The sequence below is a fragment of the Rhamphochromis longiceps genome, linkage group LG3, assembly GCF_057381845.1.
Source record: "Rhamphochromis longiceps isolate RC_006_pf linkage group LG3, R_longiceps_female_GT1.1, whole genome shotgun sequence".
NCBI lineage: Eukaryota > Metazoa > Chordata > Actinopteri > Cichliformes > Cichlidae > Rhamphochromis > Rhamphochromis longiceps.
In genome coordinates, this window is record NC_140559.1 from 2,381,029 (window position 1) to 2,398,037 (window position 17,009).

The 17,009-nt window shown below is 43.4% G+C and overlaps 1 protein-coding gene across 1 annotated transcript; it reads right to left on the bottom strand.

Moving 5' to 3' along the window:
* Positions 1–10,243: 10,243 nt before the first annotated feature.
* On the bottom strand, positions 10,244–16,983 carry LOC146672523 (butyrophilin-like protein 2). The gene is made up of 5 exons (XM_085387179.1): positions 16,815–16,983; positions 14,868–15,197; positions 14,302–14,625; positions 10,876–11,208; positions 10,244–10,763 (listed from the first exon to the last, which is right to left on the bottom strand). The coding sequence occupies exons 1-5, from the start codon at positions 16,957–16,959 to the stop codon at positions 10,672–10,674; spliced, it is 1,224 nt and encodes a 407-aa protein (XP_085243305.1). The 5' UTR covers positions 16,960–16,983; the 3' UTR covers positions 10,244–10,671.
* Positions 16,984–17,009: the final 26 nt, after the last annotated feature.

Consider the following 17,009-nt stretch of genomic DNA (forward strand, 5'->3'; position numbering starts at 1 on the left):
CCATATGGTCCATGGGTGACGTTCCAGTCACCTCAATACTTATAATGCCTGTTATGTTGGACTTGGGTTTTAGATTTTTTGGGAGATAGATGAAGCAAATATTTCTGGATTCATAAGCTCTTTATTCCGAGGGGTCACCCTGTGTGGTTTTTGATGCAGCCTAACAGAGAGGACACTCAGTACACCACTCATCTAAAACTGCAGCCATTTGTAATTTTTGAAACTTAGTCATCTGTCAATTATTGTAAAATGCTTTTGTCTGATTAATGATAAATAATAAATCTTCAAAAGTGAAGAATCTCAGGTGTTTCAGAATAACTGCTTTCTGTTTTGGAACTTTCAGGATTTTATAGTTGAACTAAAACCCAACTAAACCCATCATTGTATTTGCATGTTTACGAGTTTTAAAGAAAACATTTTCTTAAATGCAAAAATATGTAATTTCTCAAGTACAGTCTTAGTCAAATGTAATAAAGCATAAAACATGAATCTTTACTCTGTAAATGTAAAGTCGCTCTTACTTCTCTGTTGCTTCTGTCTTGAACAGAAGCTTCTCTCGACTCTCACAGAGCACACATCATTGCATTTGTATTTTGTAGCAATGAATTTAAATCATCACATAAACACCACACGGTCAGATTATCTGCCTTAAACTGTGGTGTGAGTGCAGATTGATCTGCATTCAGTTTCTTACCATTTATGAGGAGCAGGATCACCAGCAACGTCTTCATCCTCCTGTAAAAAGCTCAAACAGTCCTTTAAATCTGCTGCTGACTGAACAAAGAAACAAACACTCAGCAATTTCTTTCCAGCTGAAAGTACACAAGGAAAGTTCACTTTTGTTTTTAAGAGGAAGTCAGTCATGTGACATGAAACTGTCCACTGTGAAAAATCCTCTTTACAGCCCACAGCTTCCACCTCAGTGCTGACACGAGGCTCATCAGCAGACTGACATGTATGAAATGTCATTTGAAGAACAATAAAAAAGTGTTGCCATGCTTAAAAAGCGTAAGTTTAATAACCCAAAGCTTCAGCTTGTCTCTATGTTTGTGATATATTATCTATGTAATGCCCTCACAGAGTTGACTGTGTTTAATAAATAATGTGTCAGAATTATTTCAGAGTTTAGTCTAAGATTAGTTTTAAGTTTTGTAATTTAAGCTGGACTGTTTGAAACAACACTGATGGGACATTTTTGCACCACCTTTTCAGAGCAGATAGAAACTCGTGATGGTCCTGGCAGGTCAGGTTTGTTCTCCTTCTTTCCTTCCTCTGCTTCCTCTCTGTGTCTCCTTCCCTCTCTCTTTCCTCTCGGGTGGCTGGCTTGATCTCCAGTTTTCCTGGGCTCTGGCTGTTTGTCATCAGCTCATTCACTCAGTAGAATTTAAAGACTAACAGGCACCTCCACTCTCTAACAGACTGTTGCCCTGTCAGTGGTGGTAATTGCCGTCCAGTGTTTTCCTCCCTGTTTGTTCCTCAGGAATTTTCTCACCTGTTTTCTTTTGTGTTCTGACAGCTGGAAATACGTTCATGTGGAAGAACTCATGGTGAGTCCTGCAAATCCTGCTCACCTGAGTCTTTGAGCTGGTTTGAGCTTCTGCTGAAGAGAGAAAAGCCTACCTGTGACTCTCCACAGCTCTTCTCAGTTCATCTCCTGCCAGGTTACGCTGGTGGATGATTGGAGGACTAAGGTCGTGGCAGCTCCACACCAAAGTGGGACATGCAGGTAAAGAAGAGTCCTGACAGGTCAGCAGGACAGACTCCACCCCCTCATACACCTCCAGAGCCGAGGCATGCTGGGAAAGTGAGGACACAGAGACAGAAACATGAACCAGCTGTGTGTGAGTCTAAAGCTGAACTGCAGTAAATTTTGAACAATGAAGCTGTGCAGGTTTTCTGGTCCAAGATATCAAATCTAAGTTTAAGAACAGAAGATTTCACTTTAGATTAAGGACAGTATGCAGCTGATGTTTTATATCTAAAGGTCTCTGCGTTATAGATTTAATAATAATAATAATAATAATGGATTTCATTTATATAACGCTCTCTAGGCACCCAAAGCACTTTATAATTCCACTATTCATTCACTCTCACATTCACACACTGATGGAGGCAGCTATAGTTGTAGCCACAGCTGCCCTGGGGCAGACTGACAGAAGCGAGGCTGCCATATCGCACCATCGGCCCCTCTGGCCATCGCCATAAGAAGCTCTTATGGCTCCATGTGTCACATAAATCCAAATCAGATCAGATCACAGCATCCAGAGATTACTGAAGTCTGAAACCAAGACAAAGACCACAAAGATAGATCTTCCTTCTGAAGCTGCTTTGCTAAATTTCCTTCTGAGCCTGTTTTGTTTCATCCAGTCAACATGGCGCAGATCATTTCTACTCACTACAGTTATGAGGCAGGTTCTCAGTTTCATCCATGAGGTCTGGACTCTTCTCACTGAGCAGTTTCCTGTTTCATGGCAATAAAAACTCAAATTAGGTTCAGACGACAAACATTTGACATTTTAATTAGTTTTGATCCGTCAGCCACACGTCGTCTACTCCAGATACACAGGAAGTGTTACCGGGCAGGCTTTTTAAATATAAGAATAAATTTATCTACATGTTAGCTGTGGCTGGTATCTCACAACATAACACAACCAAATCCAGCCCACAGCATCATATTATTTTACATCAGTTGGTTTCCTGTTTCCATTATTGTCAACATTATTATTGTGTCACTGAGGCGCCGTGACAGTGGCAGCCTGTTGCAGAAGCTCCTGTTTCTGGTTGTTCGCCATAGTTTCGATCAATATTGTCGTTTTAATGTTTCACTTTATAAACGTACTTATTCCTCAGTCATGTGTCCATGTTTGTGTGTGAGTGACTCTGTGTTACATACACTCAGGACCAGCTGCTTGCACGCTCCCAAACATGGCTGCTGCCTGGAGTTAGACCTCCTGAGGAGATGTGGTGGAGTGAGAGTGTGTTAGAAAAACTCTCGTATGAAGTGAGACACACAGAGTAACAAGGTCATACATGTTTATTTACTGTGATGGAAGTAAAGGCAAACACAGTGAACGTCTATGTGAGTGCTCGCCAGGGCATTTCTGCTACTCTTATTATGTATGAATTAGGATTTTTTTTAAATGTACTATTATGTCTATGTTTAATATATTTTTGGACAACAGATGGAAATTAGCCGTGGCTGTGGTGTTCACACACAGGAGTACTGTCCTGTTGTAGTATTAGTGAGTGTTAATAACCTGCTGCAGGTAAACTATCCCCATGGATCCCCACACTGCTCTACATGAACGTCTCCACTAATGGGAAAACAGGCATCTGCACACATGTGCTTCACTAACTACACGGAGTATTGATGTATAATAACTCTGTCACAATCCTAACAAAGCAGCTTCTTTGAACACTTAACTTACAGCTTGTGATCATTTCCAGTCTGTCTCTGCATCTAATCTGGCAGCTGGATAGTTAAAGGAAACCAGTGTGTTACATCCCCCAGGAGGATGTTGGTTTTCTTCTTTCAACTAACTGCTTATGTTTTGTCTAGGCTCCACCTCCTCTGTCCTGATTGGATGCTGCTCACAGAATCCAGCTAATTGTCAATCAGCAGAGTTACTTAAGGCCTGTGGAGCTGTGTTTCTGGGCCCTCTGGCCATTTTAATTGCCATATCTGTGCAGGCTTGCATGCCTTTTGACTTATATGTGCATTTTTGTGTTTTCATGTTCAGACTGCCTGTAGGAGAGAGCTGCCTTTTGTTTTGACACCATGTTTTCTCCTGTTTATGTGTTGTTAGGTAGGTTATGGTTATAGGTTGTATATTTTGTTTTCTTTAGAGTTAGGGAAGTTTCTTTTATTTTCATATCTGGGATGTTTTGTTTGTTATGTTGGCCTTGGCTCTTCCTGAAGTTAACCCTCAGTCTGAACCAGAATTTCAACACGAGCATGAAATAAACCTTTTAAAATTACCATCTGGGCTCCTCCTTCACTACTTACCTTTATGTTAGTCCCTTCAAACCCTCTAGATTAGCCAGGGGATGTAACAAGTGTTATCCTTGGAGCTGCTCTAACTACACCAGCTTTATTACTCTGCTCACTGCTTTGTATCTGCTGTAAGAAAAGTCACAGCTGGGTACGGTTCATGGTGCCACATGGAAGTTTCCTCAGTAAAGTTCAAGCTGAACAAACATCATTTACTGAACAATAATAGCTGTGTGAGTCTCCCACAGAAAGTAAGCTCTCTCTCTCTCTCTCTCTCTCTCTCTCTTTTAAGTCCCGCCCTTGAAACACAGGGTGAGGTTGACTCACTCACACGGAGGAGAGAAAGAGCATCAAGAGACAGAGACAGGTAGAAAGTGTTGAGCCAGCACAGGAGCACAGAGAGATCATGACAGGCTGGTAGCTCGGTGTAGGCATCTGATGGTGCTCAGTCAGATGCTTGTTTTGCTCCTTGGTTCTCTGAAGGTCTGCCTGATGGACCTCCATAATCACTGACACTGACAAAGGTGATGCTGAGCCAAGGGAACAGAAATATCGCCTTTAGGAGGTGGAGGTGGTGGTGGAGGTACTGCTTTCAATTCTACATAATTAAAGTCTCCAGCCACTGTCACAACCCACTCTGCTTTGACATTCAGCTGTTCATCATGCAGTACAGCTCCTGCAGTGCTAACTTAGCATTAGCCTGTGTGCTATATAAACAGCTTTGAGCAGACAGGCAGAAACCCCCATGGCGTGTAGACCGCTCTGCATTTTACTGACAGATACTCCAAACCTGTGAGCAATGTGTTCACATCAGCACCTTATCTGTATGTAGACACACACACCTGCAGCTTTACAGGACACACACCTGTCCACTCGAACACTGGAGCACCTCTCTGACTCCACAGCTGTGTGGGGAGTATTGTGATCCAGCCAGCTCTGCTTTGGCTCTCAGAGGAGGCGGACGCACTTTTTCTCCTCTCCCTTATCTTTCCTGCTAGTTCTTATGTCTTTGTCTAGTCTCGTGTCTTTTTTGTATTACTTTCCCTGGAACACGCTCTCACAGTCTGTGTCTAAAACCTAAAAGAGAATTATGGATTTGATCAACTGGTCTCTGAATGCTATTGACACCCTTTAACGAGAAGTCTGGGCTCGGGAGAGCCCGAGTGCCCTGGAGGGACTTTCCCTGCCGGATACACGATGGACGGGTGGCAGAGGATCGTGTGCCTGGCGGGACTGTCGATCGAGGACACTGAAGATATCTACCTATTCAGAACCATGATAACAGGGTTCTTGCTGATCGGAGCTGGCTTGGCCCTGGCTTATCGGAGAATTAAGAGAGCGGAACCGGCTGTTCAAACCCCCACAAGGCTGCCTGCTGGGATTGGAACGACAGGTGCGACTTCTCAGAAAGGGCTCACTGAAGGCAGCATGGTTAAGAGCTTGGAGGCGCTTACGACTGCAGTGAATGCTCAGAATAACACCTTTGAGCGCATGTATGTTGGATTACATCAGGAAAGAATAAACTCAGAACAACATCTCTGGGCGGAGCTGGATTACATCTCGGATCAGTTGGCTGCGATCGTGAGGTCTCAGAATCTGCTATGTGAGCAAAAAGAGTGACAAGACCACAGAATCGACGGCTAATAACATCACAGAGAAGCTCGCAGCTATTAACGGGAGATTGAGAGACGAGTGTCGGAGTGTTAAAAACAGCTTGAAATTCTCATGAGTTGTTTGCAAAAGAAAAATCACCATCATAACCCGGCTACCCCTTCGGCGCCAGCTGTGGGCTCAAGGCCGGAGCTCAAGGCTGGAGCTGAACAACAACTCCCTGATAACAACTGTGTTGAGTCTGTTCCTTCCCATTCCCTACAAGGCCACCTGGGTTGGCTGGAAGACTGTTTACTTAGCCTGGCAGGGTGAAGGACACTGTCTCAGCTGAACTATGGACACGCACACACATACATATACTGATACTGATAAGCACTCACTGACGCATCACCCTCCCTACCCCGGATCCAACGCCACCTCCAACGCTTACCTCCCCCATGATGTGGACATCGGGTCAGCTGGAGGCGCAGTCGAAGATTGCAGCGGTCCCAGATCAGATGTACACACTGGAACTCTTTCCCATGTTGCTGTCTGTGTTTATTGTGTTATGGTGTGTTGATACCTGTGCATTCCTGTATTATCCTTTTGTGTTGCACATTTCAATGTTTTTTTTCCTTGCTACCTGGCCTGACCTGTCTCCCCAATGTGATGTTTGTATTGTATGTACGGCCGGCAAGGTCTGTCATCTTGGTTGTGGGCAAAAGACCTGCAACTGACAAATAAAGGCTATCTCATCTCATCTCTCTGTGATTATTGTTAGACACCTGTCCGTCCTGGAGACATCTCATCTGCATCATGTCCATTATGTTGGTGAGTGACTTGGTGAGTTTGTGAGGACGAGACTCAGTAAAGCCGGTTTGTGTTAGCATGTAGCTTCAGTTAAGGTTCAGAAATTGATGAGGAGAGTACAAACAACCAGGGTCCAGAAGAGCTTGGTCAAACAATTGACTTTAATGAATACACGCGTGGGGGGACCAGCGCCGTTCGCAGACAGCGCTGATCTCCGACTAATCAAAGCATAAGCAGATATTATATACCATCAGGGTTTGAATTTAATGACAACCCTTCAACGTCACAGATACATTTCATACATAGGTTCCCAGACCACAATGACTTTTAACACAGTTTAAAAAGAACATTGTCTCTGTCTTCATGGCAGATGTTTCCTGTCAACCTTTTGACTGCCGCTTCTCCGAAACCACAGACCATGCTCTGCAGTGAGATAGCACTTCTGCACGCCCGCAGTTGCAAGAAAACATGATTAACCTCTCATCTATAAATGAGTGTATCTACTATGTGTGTGTGTGTGTGTCACGACCTCACTTGGCACTCTGTGTCACCTCTCACCTACTAACGCTCGCAGTCAAACAGAGGCCACTCTCAAATGTGTTAGCAGTTTACTAAAACTATATGTGTAAAATATTGAATAAATGTTTTAATCAAGAACCTCTACTAGAAGCTTAATAAAAGAATATAAAAGTATAAAAGATAATAATGAACAACCTGGTTATTCAAATAGCATCATCCCAACAGCTCCTCAGAATCAGCTGCACTTGCACTCTGCTTTTAGTTTCACTTTTGCAAAAGGCACGCTCTGCAAACCTGCAGTTCCTGTCTACTTTGCACAGAGTGTACTCAGAATCAACAGAATCAGCACATACACACTTAAGATTATAACAAGCATTCAAAAGCATTTAAGATTATAGATTCAACTCATCAGTTTAAAGTGGTTATAACTGCACCTGTAATAAATTGGGTGCCAATATGTTTAAACATCTAACTACAATATCAATGCTGTAGATTATATTATTAATGCAATGGTAATGATGATGATTATTAACAATAGCAGCAAAATCATTTCCCTGATCTCCACACTTCACACGTGTGCCGGCCTCCTCAAAGGTGAAATGGTGATGGCTTTTCTTGTTGCTCTCTCTGGTGGTATAAAGTGGACGCAGCAGGAAACTGCAGCAGCTCCGACAGTAATTCAAGTGTTTATTCAGGGCTGCTGTGGCTCATTAAAAACTCATTAAAAACTCTGATATTAAAAAGAAATGAAGGTCTTTAAATGTCTCATGTTTCCCCCAAATCATTGAATGGAAGCGTTCTAAGACTGGAAGGGAAAACGAAGCCAAGAACAATTATTATTAATAGTAATGATGATTATTATTCTTATTGTTATTTTATTATTATAAAAAAAAACAAAAAAAACTTTTTCACTTGAAATTTATTGGTGAAAACTTGAATGAATTTTCCTGACCAATGAAATAGTGACATGTTCCCCATCCAAATCAATCAAAATAATAGCTCTTAAAGTGTTAGATCATAGAAAATCTCCAGGGCCAGACTTACTAGATCCTTACTTCTTGAAACTGGCAGCTGATTTTGTGGCAGAGCCTCTCACAACACTTTTCAACCTCACACTCGATATGAATGAAATTCCCTCAGTATGGAAATCAGCTTTTGTTGTCCCTCTGTTAAAGGGGGCGGCCCAGCAGTGTTAACTAATTACAGACCAAAATCTAAACTATCTGTGCTGGCCAAAGTACATGAAGCTCCTTTGTTTGAGCAGTTAAAGGAGTTTTTAGACACCAATTTCATTTTATCTGAATATCAATCAGGCTTTTGGAAAGATCCCTGGAACTCTTTTGAGGAAATGAAAGGATTTTAAGCACACCTTATAGTCTGAAAAAATGCGGCACTGAAGTTATTGTGCTTAAAGTGCTTCACTGAGCTTAAATTTAAAATATCTCAAGATACATAAAATAAAAAGAAAGTCAAAATTAAAAATACCTCAAAGGCTTTGAACTGAACATCTAAATAAATGCACATCTTACCTTGGGCACAGGCATCAGAGGTCCCTCCCTGACTATCTCTGAATGTAACAATAATAAGTCAGGAAGTGTACTTCTAAAATGTCCTTGTTTCCTCTGTAAAGTGTGCATTTTTTGGTGGTTATTTTGAGGAGGTGTCTGGATGAGGCTATTTGAATAACCAGGATATTCATTACTGTCTTTTATTCATAGATAATCTTAATATTAAGCTTTAAGAAGAAGAAGAAAGTGTGTACATTATTGTACTTTATTGAGCCCCGTGGGGAAATTGCTCTCTGCATTTAACCCATTCACTCAGTGAAGCAGTGGGCAGCCATTGGGCGCCCGGGGAGCAGTGTGTAGGGACGGTACCTTGCTCAGGGGTACCTCAGGGTAGCTGTTAAGGGGAATCGAACCCCCGACCTTCCGATCATGGGGCAACCACTCTACCTACTGAGCTATCCCTGCCCTTTGAGTAGTGGCATTTAATTAAAGCATTTATTCAATATATTACATATATAATTTGAGTAGATTGTTACACATATGAGAGTGGCCTCTGTCTGGTTGTGAGCTTTAGTAGGTGAGGTGAGAGGTGAAACAAAGTGGAATTGAGGTCGGGTGACATATACACACACATCTTTTGTGTGTGTATATGCAACTTATGCATGTATTGTATCTGCTTGGCGCATGAGGGGGCGTCATAAACAATACCCTGATGGTATAAAAACAACTGATTGTGTTCGAGTGAGATCGATGCTGTCTGCGTACAGTGTTCATCTCCCACACGTGTGTTCATTAAAATCATCGTTTGACCGACTCTCCTGGACCAGTGTTGTGATTTTGAATCCCTCCTCTATCTCTCCTCAATATTTGAACCCTTAAGTTTAGACCACGATATGGGCACAATGTGTGTCTGTTGTTGACCACACAGAGACTTTCAGAGTTGCAAAGACTTTTCTTTCTTTTTTTTCATTCGAATGGCTGGTCTATGATTTTTTTGGCAGAACACTGGTGGAATGTGCAGGTGTCGCTGTGCGCAATTAGATTATTGTGGGAATTCCCTACGTCATTTTCCCTTTCTGTGCGTCTGTGCAGAGACACCCGCATGATACACAAATCGAGCAAACAGCAGCAGCACGGAGTCGGTGGTGCAACACTTTAGCGGTGCGTTCAGCTACTCTAAGCAGCACCTTCATGATTGGTTTGGGTCATGATGGGGGTATAATGTTGTCTGCTGTTGGCCACACAGAGACTTTCAAAGTTGAGGAGATTTTTTGTTTTTATTCGAACGGCTGGTCTCAACTGTAAGTTGTGTTAGCGCTACTTTAGCATCTAGCTAGCCCTGCTGAAGAGCAGCGAGCATAAAGGGAGGAACGTTTTTGAAGTGTCAGCTAATTTCAAATGCAGCGTTTCTATCAGCTCAACAAACATCAGCAAACACACAAACTGTTTGTGTGCAGTTTGTCTCACAGTGTGTTGCAGCTAAAGGTCCAGCTGCTGTATTTCACAGGGAGAGAAAGAAAGAAAAGAAAAGCTGCTGTAGGAGAGGAACCCAAGCTTTGGCATCGCTCTGAAAACTATCGCTGATCCTTTTACTCGCTGGCTTTCAAATCAAAGCTGGAATGAAATTTGTGGCGTTTGCAGGATCGAATCAATCACACAGGATCAGGAGAGAAGACAGCAGAGCAGCTGATTTTACACCTGAAGATACAACTGTAATGTTAGAAACATGAAGATATTACACACACAATACAGACTGCAGCTCAGACAGCTGCTGGAGACAGATGTGTGTGTGTGTGTGTGTGTGTGTGTGTGTGTGTGTGTACTGTAACTCCTTTATTCCACACAGACAGCTTCAGCATTTGTTCTGCTTTCTCTGCTTTTATTTGAATGTGACAGAAAAACACGACTAGAATTTACACAAACGTGTTTACAGGCTGACTTTAATGTGTTTCTGCACATGCTTGTCCTCTGGTCATGTGATCATGTGGTTTGTAGGACGCTCCTCTTCCTCAGAGGATCCACCTGTGCTTCCTCTCCTCTCTCCTCCACCTGTTACAGTGAGGGAACGTCCTCCATGATGGAGGAGCTGCTGGAAAGTGCTGAGAGTTTCCTCCAGAGTGAGACCTCTGTCACAGTTCAGAGGATCTACGGCAGCAGAGACCTTCATGGACACTAAAAGTCTCAAACACACAACAACAACATCACACTGACTCCACTCTGACATCACTGATCAATAATCAAAGAACACACAGATCAAACTGATTGATCAGCCATCAGAGGAGTCGGATCAATGGAGCTGCTTCTGTTCTTGATGTCCCCTGTTTGATCCTGGACCTGAACTCTCCCTGCAGAGGAGACACAAGACAGTCAGAGACACACACACACACACACACACACACACACACACACACACAAACGCACACACACACACACACACACACACACACAAGCACAAACCTTTAACTTTGAGCTGCACTGTTTTGAATCTAAATCGTCCGTTCCTCCTCACATCACATTCATATCTCCCACTGTCTCTCTCTGTGGGCTGTTTCAGGGTCAGACTGAGGTCTCCAGTTTTCAGCAGGTCTTCATTCATCTTCGTTCGGTCTCTGTAAACCTGGTGCTGTTTGTGAGGCTGGTCAGAGCCGTTCTTACATACATACACGTGGACCATGTTGTATTCAGGTTCATAGCGTTCCCACTCCACTCTAACATCTTCAGGCAGGTTTTGTGATGTTTTGAAGGGCAGCTGGACAGACTCCGCCCCCTCCTCCACCTCCACCTGACACACTGAGAGGACAACAAACACAACATGAGCTGTACAAAGTGTGATTGGTGTTCAGAGCAGCATCATGTGACTCTTGTTCTGCACTAAATGAAGCGATGGAGTGGCGCCTCCTTCAGGCAGAGAAACAGCTCATGGAGAGAAATAATTATTAGAGCAAAAACAAGAGTGGAGCTGCAAATAAGGCCGAGAGGAACGCTGCAGAAAACTGTTCATGTGTGAATTCATCACTTCATAGATTTCTTTGAGCACTAAAATCAGAGCTGCTTCTATTTCTAATATGACAGCTGTACATTAGAGCTGCAACACTTTAAATGTGAGCCATAAAAACATGATGCTCTACAAGTGCATTCAGCTCTGACACTGTCACATCATGAAGGAGACGTGGAAATCACTTTGTTACACAAATCAAAGTCAAATCAATTCTATTGATGGAATATTGTGTGATCAATAGACTGATCAGTTTCTAATCTGTCATCGATCAGCTGGAAATCCAGCATGTCAAACAGACAGGCAGCAGATTAGGACCAAACACAAACACATGGAGACTTTTTCTTCACAGCAGTTGCAGGTAAACTGCAGCAACAATGCGACTCAGACAGTTTCTCTGTAACTGCAGGGCTTCCTGCGCTGCTGTTAGTCAGACACGGATCAACAGGTTGTGGATAGAAAGCAGATTCCTTCAGCAGAGGATCCATATCACACGTGAAGCATGTCGTCGGGAAACAATCAGTGAAAATGGGACACTTTGAGCCTCAAACTCTGAACCTGCTGCAGACCAGCTGATGTGTTCAGTTACCATGGTGAGGAATTTCACAATAAAGGAGGCGTGCGCTCTGTCTTTTCCCGGCCCGACGCTCTGGGACATTTTAGACACTTCAAATGCTCCACTATTAAGGTGGATGAAGGGTGTAGTTTGGAGGTGCTGCTTGTTAAAGTGTGAAACAGCTCCTATCTGTGCAGGTATCTCCGCCCTCCTAAGACTCCATCAGAGTTGGAGCTGAACTCTCAGATGTTTCCTGCTCCATGGTTCTTATGTGTGATCACATGATCTGAGCTGCTGATTTTAAGATCCATGTTGATGATCTTACTGACTCATTTGAGTTCCTCAGTACAGTAAATTCATTGGTTTCAAACAGCGTGTTGTTGGCCTACATATAACTGTGGGCTTCAGTATGAACTCCAGGCTTTGAGCTGATGTGTTTCTCTCTGATCATTGATGGATTCTGTTTGAGATCATTTTTCCAAGTGATCAGGCAAAAGCAGCTGTGTCAGTACGCTGACGCTCTTTTCATGAGGAAGCAGGAGAAACATGTTCATCAGTGTTTCTACCACCACTGGTGTTCCTCCTCCCTCACACACACAAACACTCTGAATGATCTGAACCTCCTTTGTACATCCACTTTAGATTCAACTGCACCTTTAAGATCAGGACTAAACGTGGTGCTCGCTCGCTGCCCTGGATCCACAAAGACATTCACAGAAAAGACAATGCTGGAGGGCAGAAAGGAGACGGAAGAAGGTGAATCTTCAGCTGCGTCATCAAGAAATGAAAGCATGAACGACTGCTTTCAATGAACAGGTGAAGGAGGCGAGGGCCGGCTATTTCTCTCCGTTAATTCATTCTAATAAGCACAGCCCAGAGCTCTTTGGAGCTCTTTGGAGCTCAGTGGAGCGTCTTTGAAATCCTGCAAGTTCTCACCAGATTACGGCATCGAGTGAGGAACGTCTTCACTTTCTAAACTTTCTGAAGGATCAAATGAATGAGAGGAAATCCAAAACAGCAGCTCCTGATCCTTTTCTTGATGTCCCCGACCCCAGCCACCATATCTGATCTTCTTTTGTGCCAGTCTCTGTGGAGGAGCTTTGAAGGACTGTGGCACAACTGAAACGCTCATCAAGCTGTGTAGATATGATTCCTCCAAAGTTCCTGAGTGAAGTTTGGGATGTCCCTGCCCCTCGGCTGCTTCCAATAATGAACACTTGTCTGTCCTCTGGCTGTGTCCCAGAATACTTAAAGACAGCCTGTGTGCAAGCACTCATCAAAGATCCAGCCTCCATCCTTCTGACTACAACAATCACAGAGCCAGCTCAAAGTTTCCTTTTAGAGCAGAACTTCTGGAGAACACTGTCTGTCTGAAGCTTCTTGAAGCGTCACGTCCATGCTAGAACTCCACTTTGACTCTGACTGTGGATCCTGCTGAAGCTTCTCCAAATAGTGGAGAAATGAAGACAAGATCAGCAGAGCCAGCTCAACAATGTCTGCAGGTGCTAACAGGTCAATCTTTGAGACGCTGAATGTTCCCAGTTTGCTGCTGTGAAACTAGAAGTGATGACTATTATTGTAACAGCACTGCAGCTGGAACTGCTGAAGGGGCTGGAGATGAACTGGATTCTGATTTCAGGGACAGTTTTGGCTTTCAGTCGTCATCAAAACACTTTGTTTCATTCATGTTGCTCTGAAGCTTTCCTTTCTTCTCATTGACGTGTTATGAACCAATCACAGCCCTTTCCTTTACAGCGCTCTGCTTTCACCCCTCCCTGAAAGCCCAAATTCACTCTCAGTTTAGTTCAGCTGGAGCCGAGATGACACAGAGAGCCTTTGGTCCATGAGATCTATCTAGGAGACATCAGTAACATCAGGTTTGTGTCAGCCGTCCTGTAGAACGCTTCCATACAGCTGCTTCTGTCTCTGAGTATCTCTCAGCTTCAGCTGGGACTCCACCCAGGTGTTGGTTGGTTGACATTTGACAACATCCAAATGACTGGATCAAAGTGTTTGAATGATCTCAGCAGCTTTAAAATTATTGATATTTATACATTTACATTGATTTGCACTAAACTAACAAAACTATTGATTTGATCCAAACTCACATCATGCCAGAGGCTTTTATTTTGAAGGTAGGATCATTTTAATGGTCTTCTTAGTCTGTTCATTTAAACACACAGTTGCTCCGCCTGACATTTTTGGCTTTTAGATCAAAACATCAAAGAATTTATTTTATTTGAATGAACTGAAAATAGATTCAAACTAAAAGCTTTTAGAGAATAAACGCCTACATGACCTCTGACCTTTGCCCTGTATCTACAGTACTGACCTCTGACTTTCAGCTGCACTTGTTTCTTCATCAGCATGTTTCCCTCCCTGCTGTAGACGGTGCAGGTGTAGGTCCAGTTGTCTCCATCTGTGGGGTATTTCAGGGTCAGACTGAGGTCTCCAGTTTTCAGCAGGTCTTCATTCATCTTCGTTCGGTCTCTGTAAACCTGGTGCTGTTCTTCAGGCTGGTCAGAGCCGTTCTCATACACGTGGACCTTTGCATTGTTATCCATCCACTCCACTTTAGCATCTTCAGGCAGGTGAAGTGTGGTTTTGAGGGGCAGCTTGACAGACTCCACCCCTGAATCCACCTCCACCTGCAGGACTGAGAGGACAACAAAGCACAACATGAGCTTGGATGGAGACATTTGTGTTGCCTCTAACAGGCTGAATGCTGCTGCTTCACTGGGAGCTCACTGTTAGATAGAAAGTGGTCAGTGTGACATCACATGCTAACCTCAACATCAGACATGCTAACACTGTAACATTATTGGATGGAGCCCACTGAGACTGAAACACCATCACGAGTCTGACCTCTGACCTTTGACCTGGATCGACAGCACTGACCTCTGACTTTCAGCTCCACTTGTTTCTTCAGCAGGACGTTTCCCTCCCTGCTGTAGACGGTGCAGGTGTAGGTCCTGTTGTCTCCATCTGTGGGGTGTTTCAGGGTCAGACTGAGGTCTCCAGTTTTCAGCAGGTCTTCATTCATCTTCGTTCGGTCTCTGAAAACCTCGTCCTGTTTGTGAGAGCCGTTCTCATACACGTGGACCTTCCTGTTGTAGTAACTTGTATAATTGTCCATCCACTCCACTTTAGCGTCTTTAGGCAGTTGAAGTGTGGTGTTGAAGGGCAGCTGGACAGACTCCACCCCTGAATCCACCTCCACCTGGGGGACTGAGAGGACAACAAAGCACAACATGAGCTTGGATGGAGACATTTGTGTTGACTCTAACAGGCTGAATGCTGCTGCTTCACTGGGAGCTCACTGTTAGATAGAAAGTGGTCAGTGTGAAGAGGAGACGCAGCAGAAAGATGAAGACTGACAGGAAGAAAGCAGTGAACAGACTGTTGGAGCTGCTGTTAGTGGGACAGGACTTTATTCAGTCTCTGAGGACCAGATTTGACTTGATGAAGCAGAGAAACACAGTCTGAGTGTTTCTGTCACACTCACTTCATCACACAGCTCAGTTTGACAACATGTGGAAGAATTTGATAGAAGCTTCCTTTAGTAAAAGCACCAAGAAAACACCATGAAAACACCTCACTACACACAAAACTGCAGTACTGGCAAATTGTACATAAAGTATGAAAAGTCAAAGTACTTATTGTGCAGAAAAATGTTCCCATCAGTGTCTGTGGATCAATATTACTGCTGCACATGTTTAAGGCTGAGCTCATTTCAAATCCTTTCTATTGTGTTGAATCTGCAGTAATGCATCATATTCTATAAAATCATATGTTTGTAGTGGCTGTCCTGTGAGGACCACGTCTCTCTAAACAAACAGCTGTTAATGAGCTCACAAACACAGGCCTACAGCTGGATTTGAAAAAGTCCATTCAATAGAAAATCAACAGTCACAGCTGGATTCAAAGGCTTGAGCTCTGTGTGACATGGTTACCTGTCAGCATCTACAGGGGGATTCAAATATGAAGGAAACATGAAGGTGGTGCATTAGAAAAACTGCTGCTTTCAAGTGCAGAGCAACAAACTGTTTGAACTGATCCAACTTTATTCACACAGACAAAGATTTGTGCATCAGCTGCTATTTGCTGCTATAGATATAATCCAGCTGATGTGGAGAACTACATGTGACACTGTGATGCAGCCATGAATCTGACTGATTTCTTTCCATTTTCAAAGGTTGATGCATCAGTTAAAGTCCTTAAAAAGCTCAGAAATAAAGAGAAAGGTTGGTTAAAGCAAAGAGAGGCACTGGCAGCCTTTAAGACACTAAACAAGAGAAAGAGATCAGAGAACATCAGACTGAATAAGTGGAATAAAGTGAAACAGAGAACTAACGCTCCCTAAGAATGGAGCTGTCAGAGGAAGAGAGCAGCAAACTGAAAGTCTCTGTTAGCTGCAGAGCTCTGAAACTTCACACAGCTTTGGATGATAACATGGAGAAAGGATGTGGAGATGTTCACACTTCTGCTAGAAATCATCTTCTAGTTATTGTGACTCAGATATGACTGATCATAGATGAGGACCAAAGAAGGTTTTTACTGAGATTTGAGCTGACTTAGCTTAGCCTGTGTTTCAGCCACATGCTAAACAAACACATGTTCAGAAACTAGAAGATGTTACCTTTCAGATGAAGTCTCACACATGAACTTTGCTCCTACAGTTCATCTGCTGAAGCTTTTACATTTGGCTGGAAATCAAATAAAAACCAAAACAGCCACAAACATCAGACATGCTAACACTGTAACATTATTGGATGGAGCCCACTGAGACTGAACCACCATCATGAGTCTGACCTCTGACCTTTGACCTGTATCTACAGCACTGACCTCTGACTTTCAGCTCCACTTGTTTCTCCATCATGATGTTTTCCTCCCTGTTGTACACGGTGCAGGTGTAGCTGGAGTTGTCTCCATCTGTGGGCTGTTTCAGGGTCAGACTGAGGTCTCCAGGTTCCAGCAAGTTTCTCTTCATCTTTGTTCGGTTCTTGTATTTATCGTCCTGTTCTTCAGGCTGGTCAGAGC

Coding starts and splice junctions, on each gene's coding strand:
- LOC146672523 (XM_085387179.1), bottom strand. CDS start 16,959: ATGAAGAGAAACTTGCTGGAACCTGGAGACCTCAGTCTGACCCTGAAA. Junction 15,198..16,814: donor AGTGGAGCTGAAAGTCAGAG/GTCAGTGCTGTA, acceptor TTGTCCTCTCAG/TCCCCCAGGTGGAGGTGGAT. Junction 10,764..10,875: donor AGTGCAGCTCAAAGTTAAAG/GTTTGTGCTTGT, acceptor TCTCCTCTGCAG/GGAGAGTTCAGGTCCAGGAT.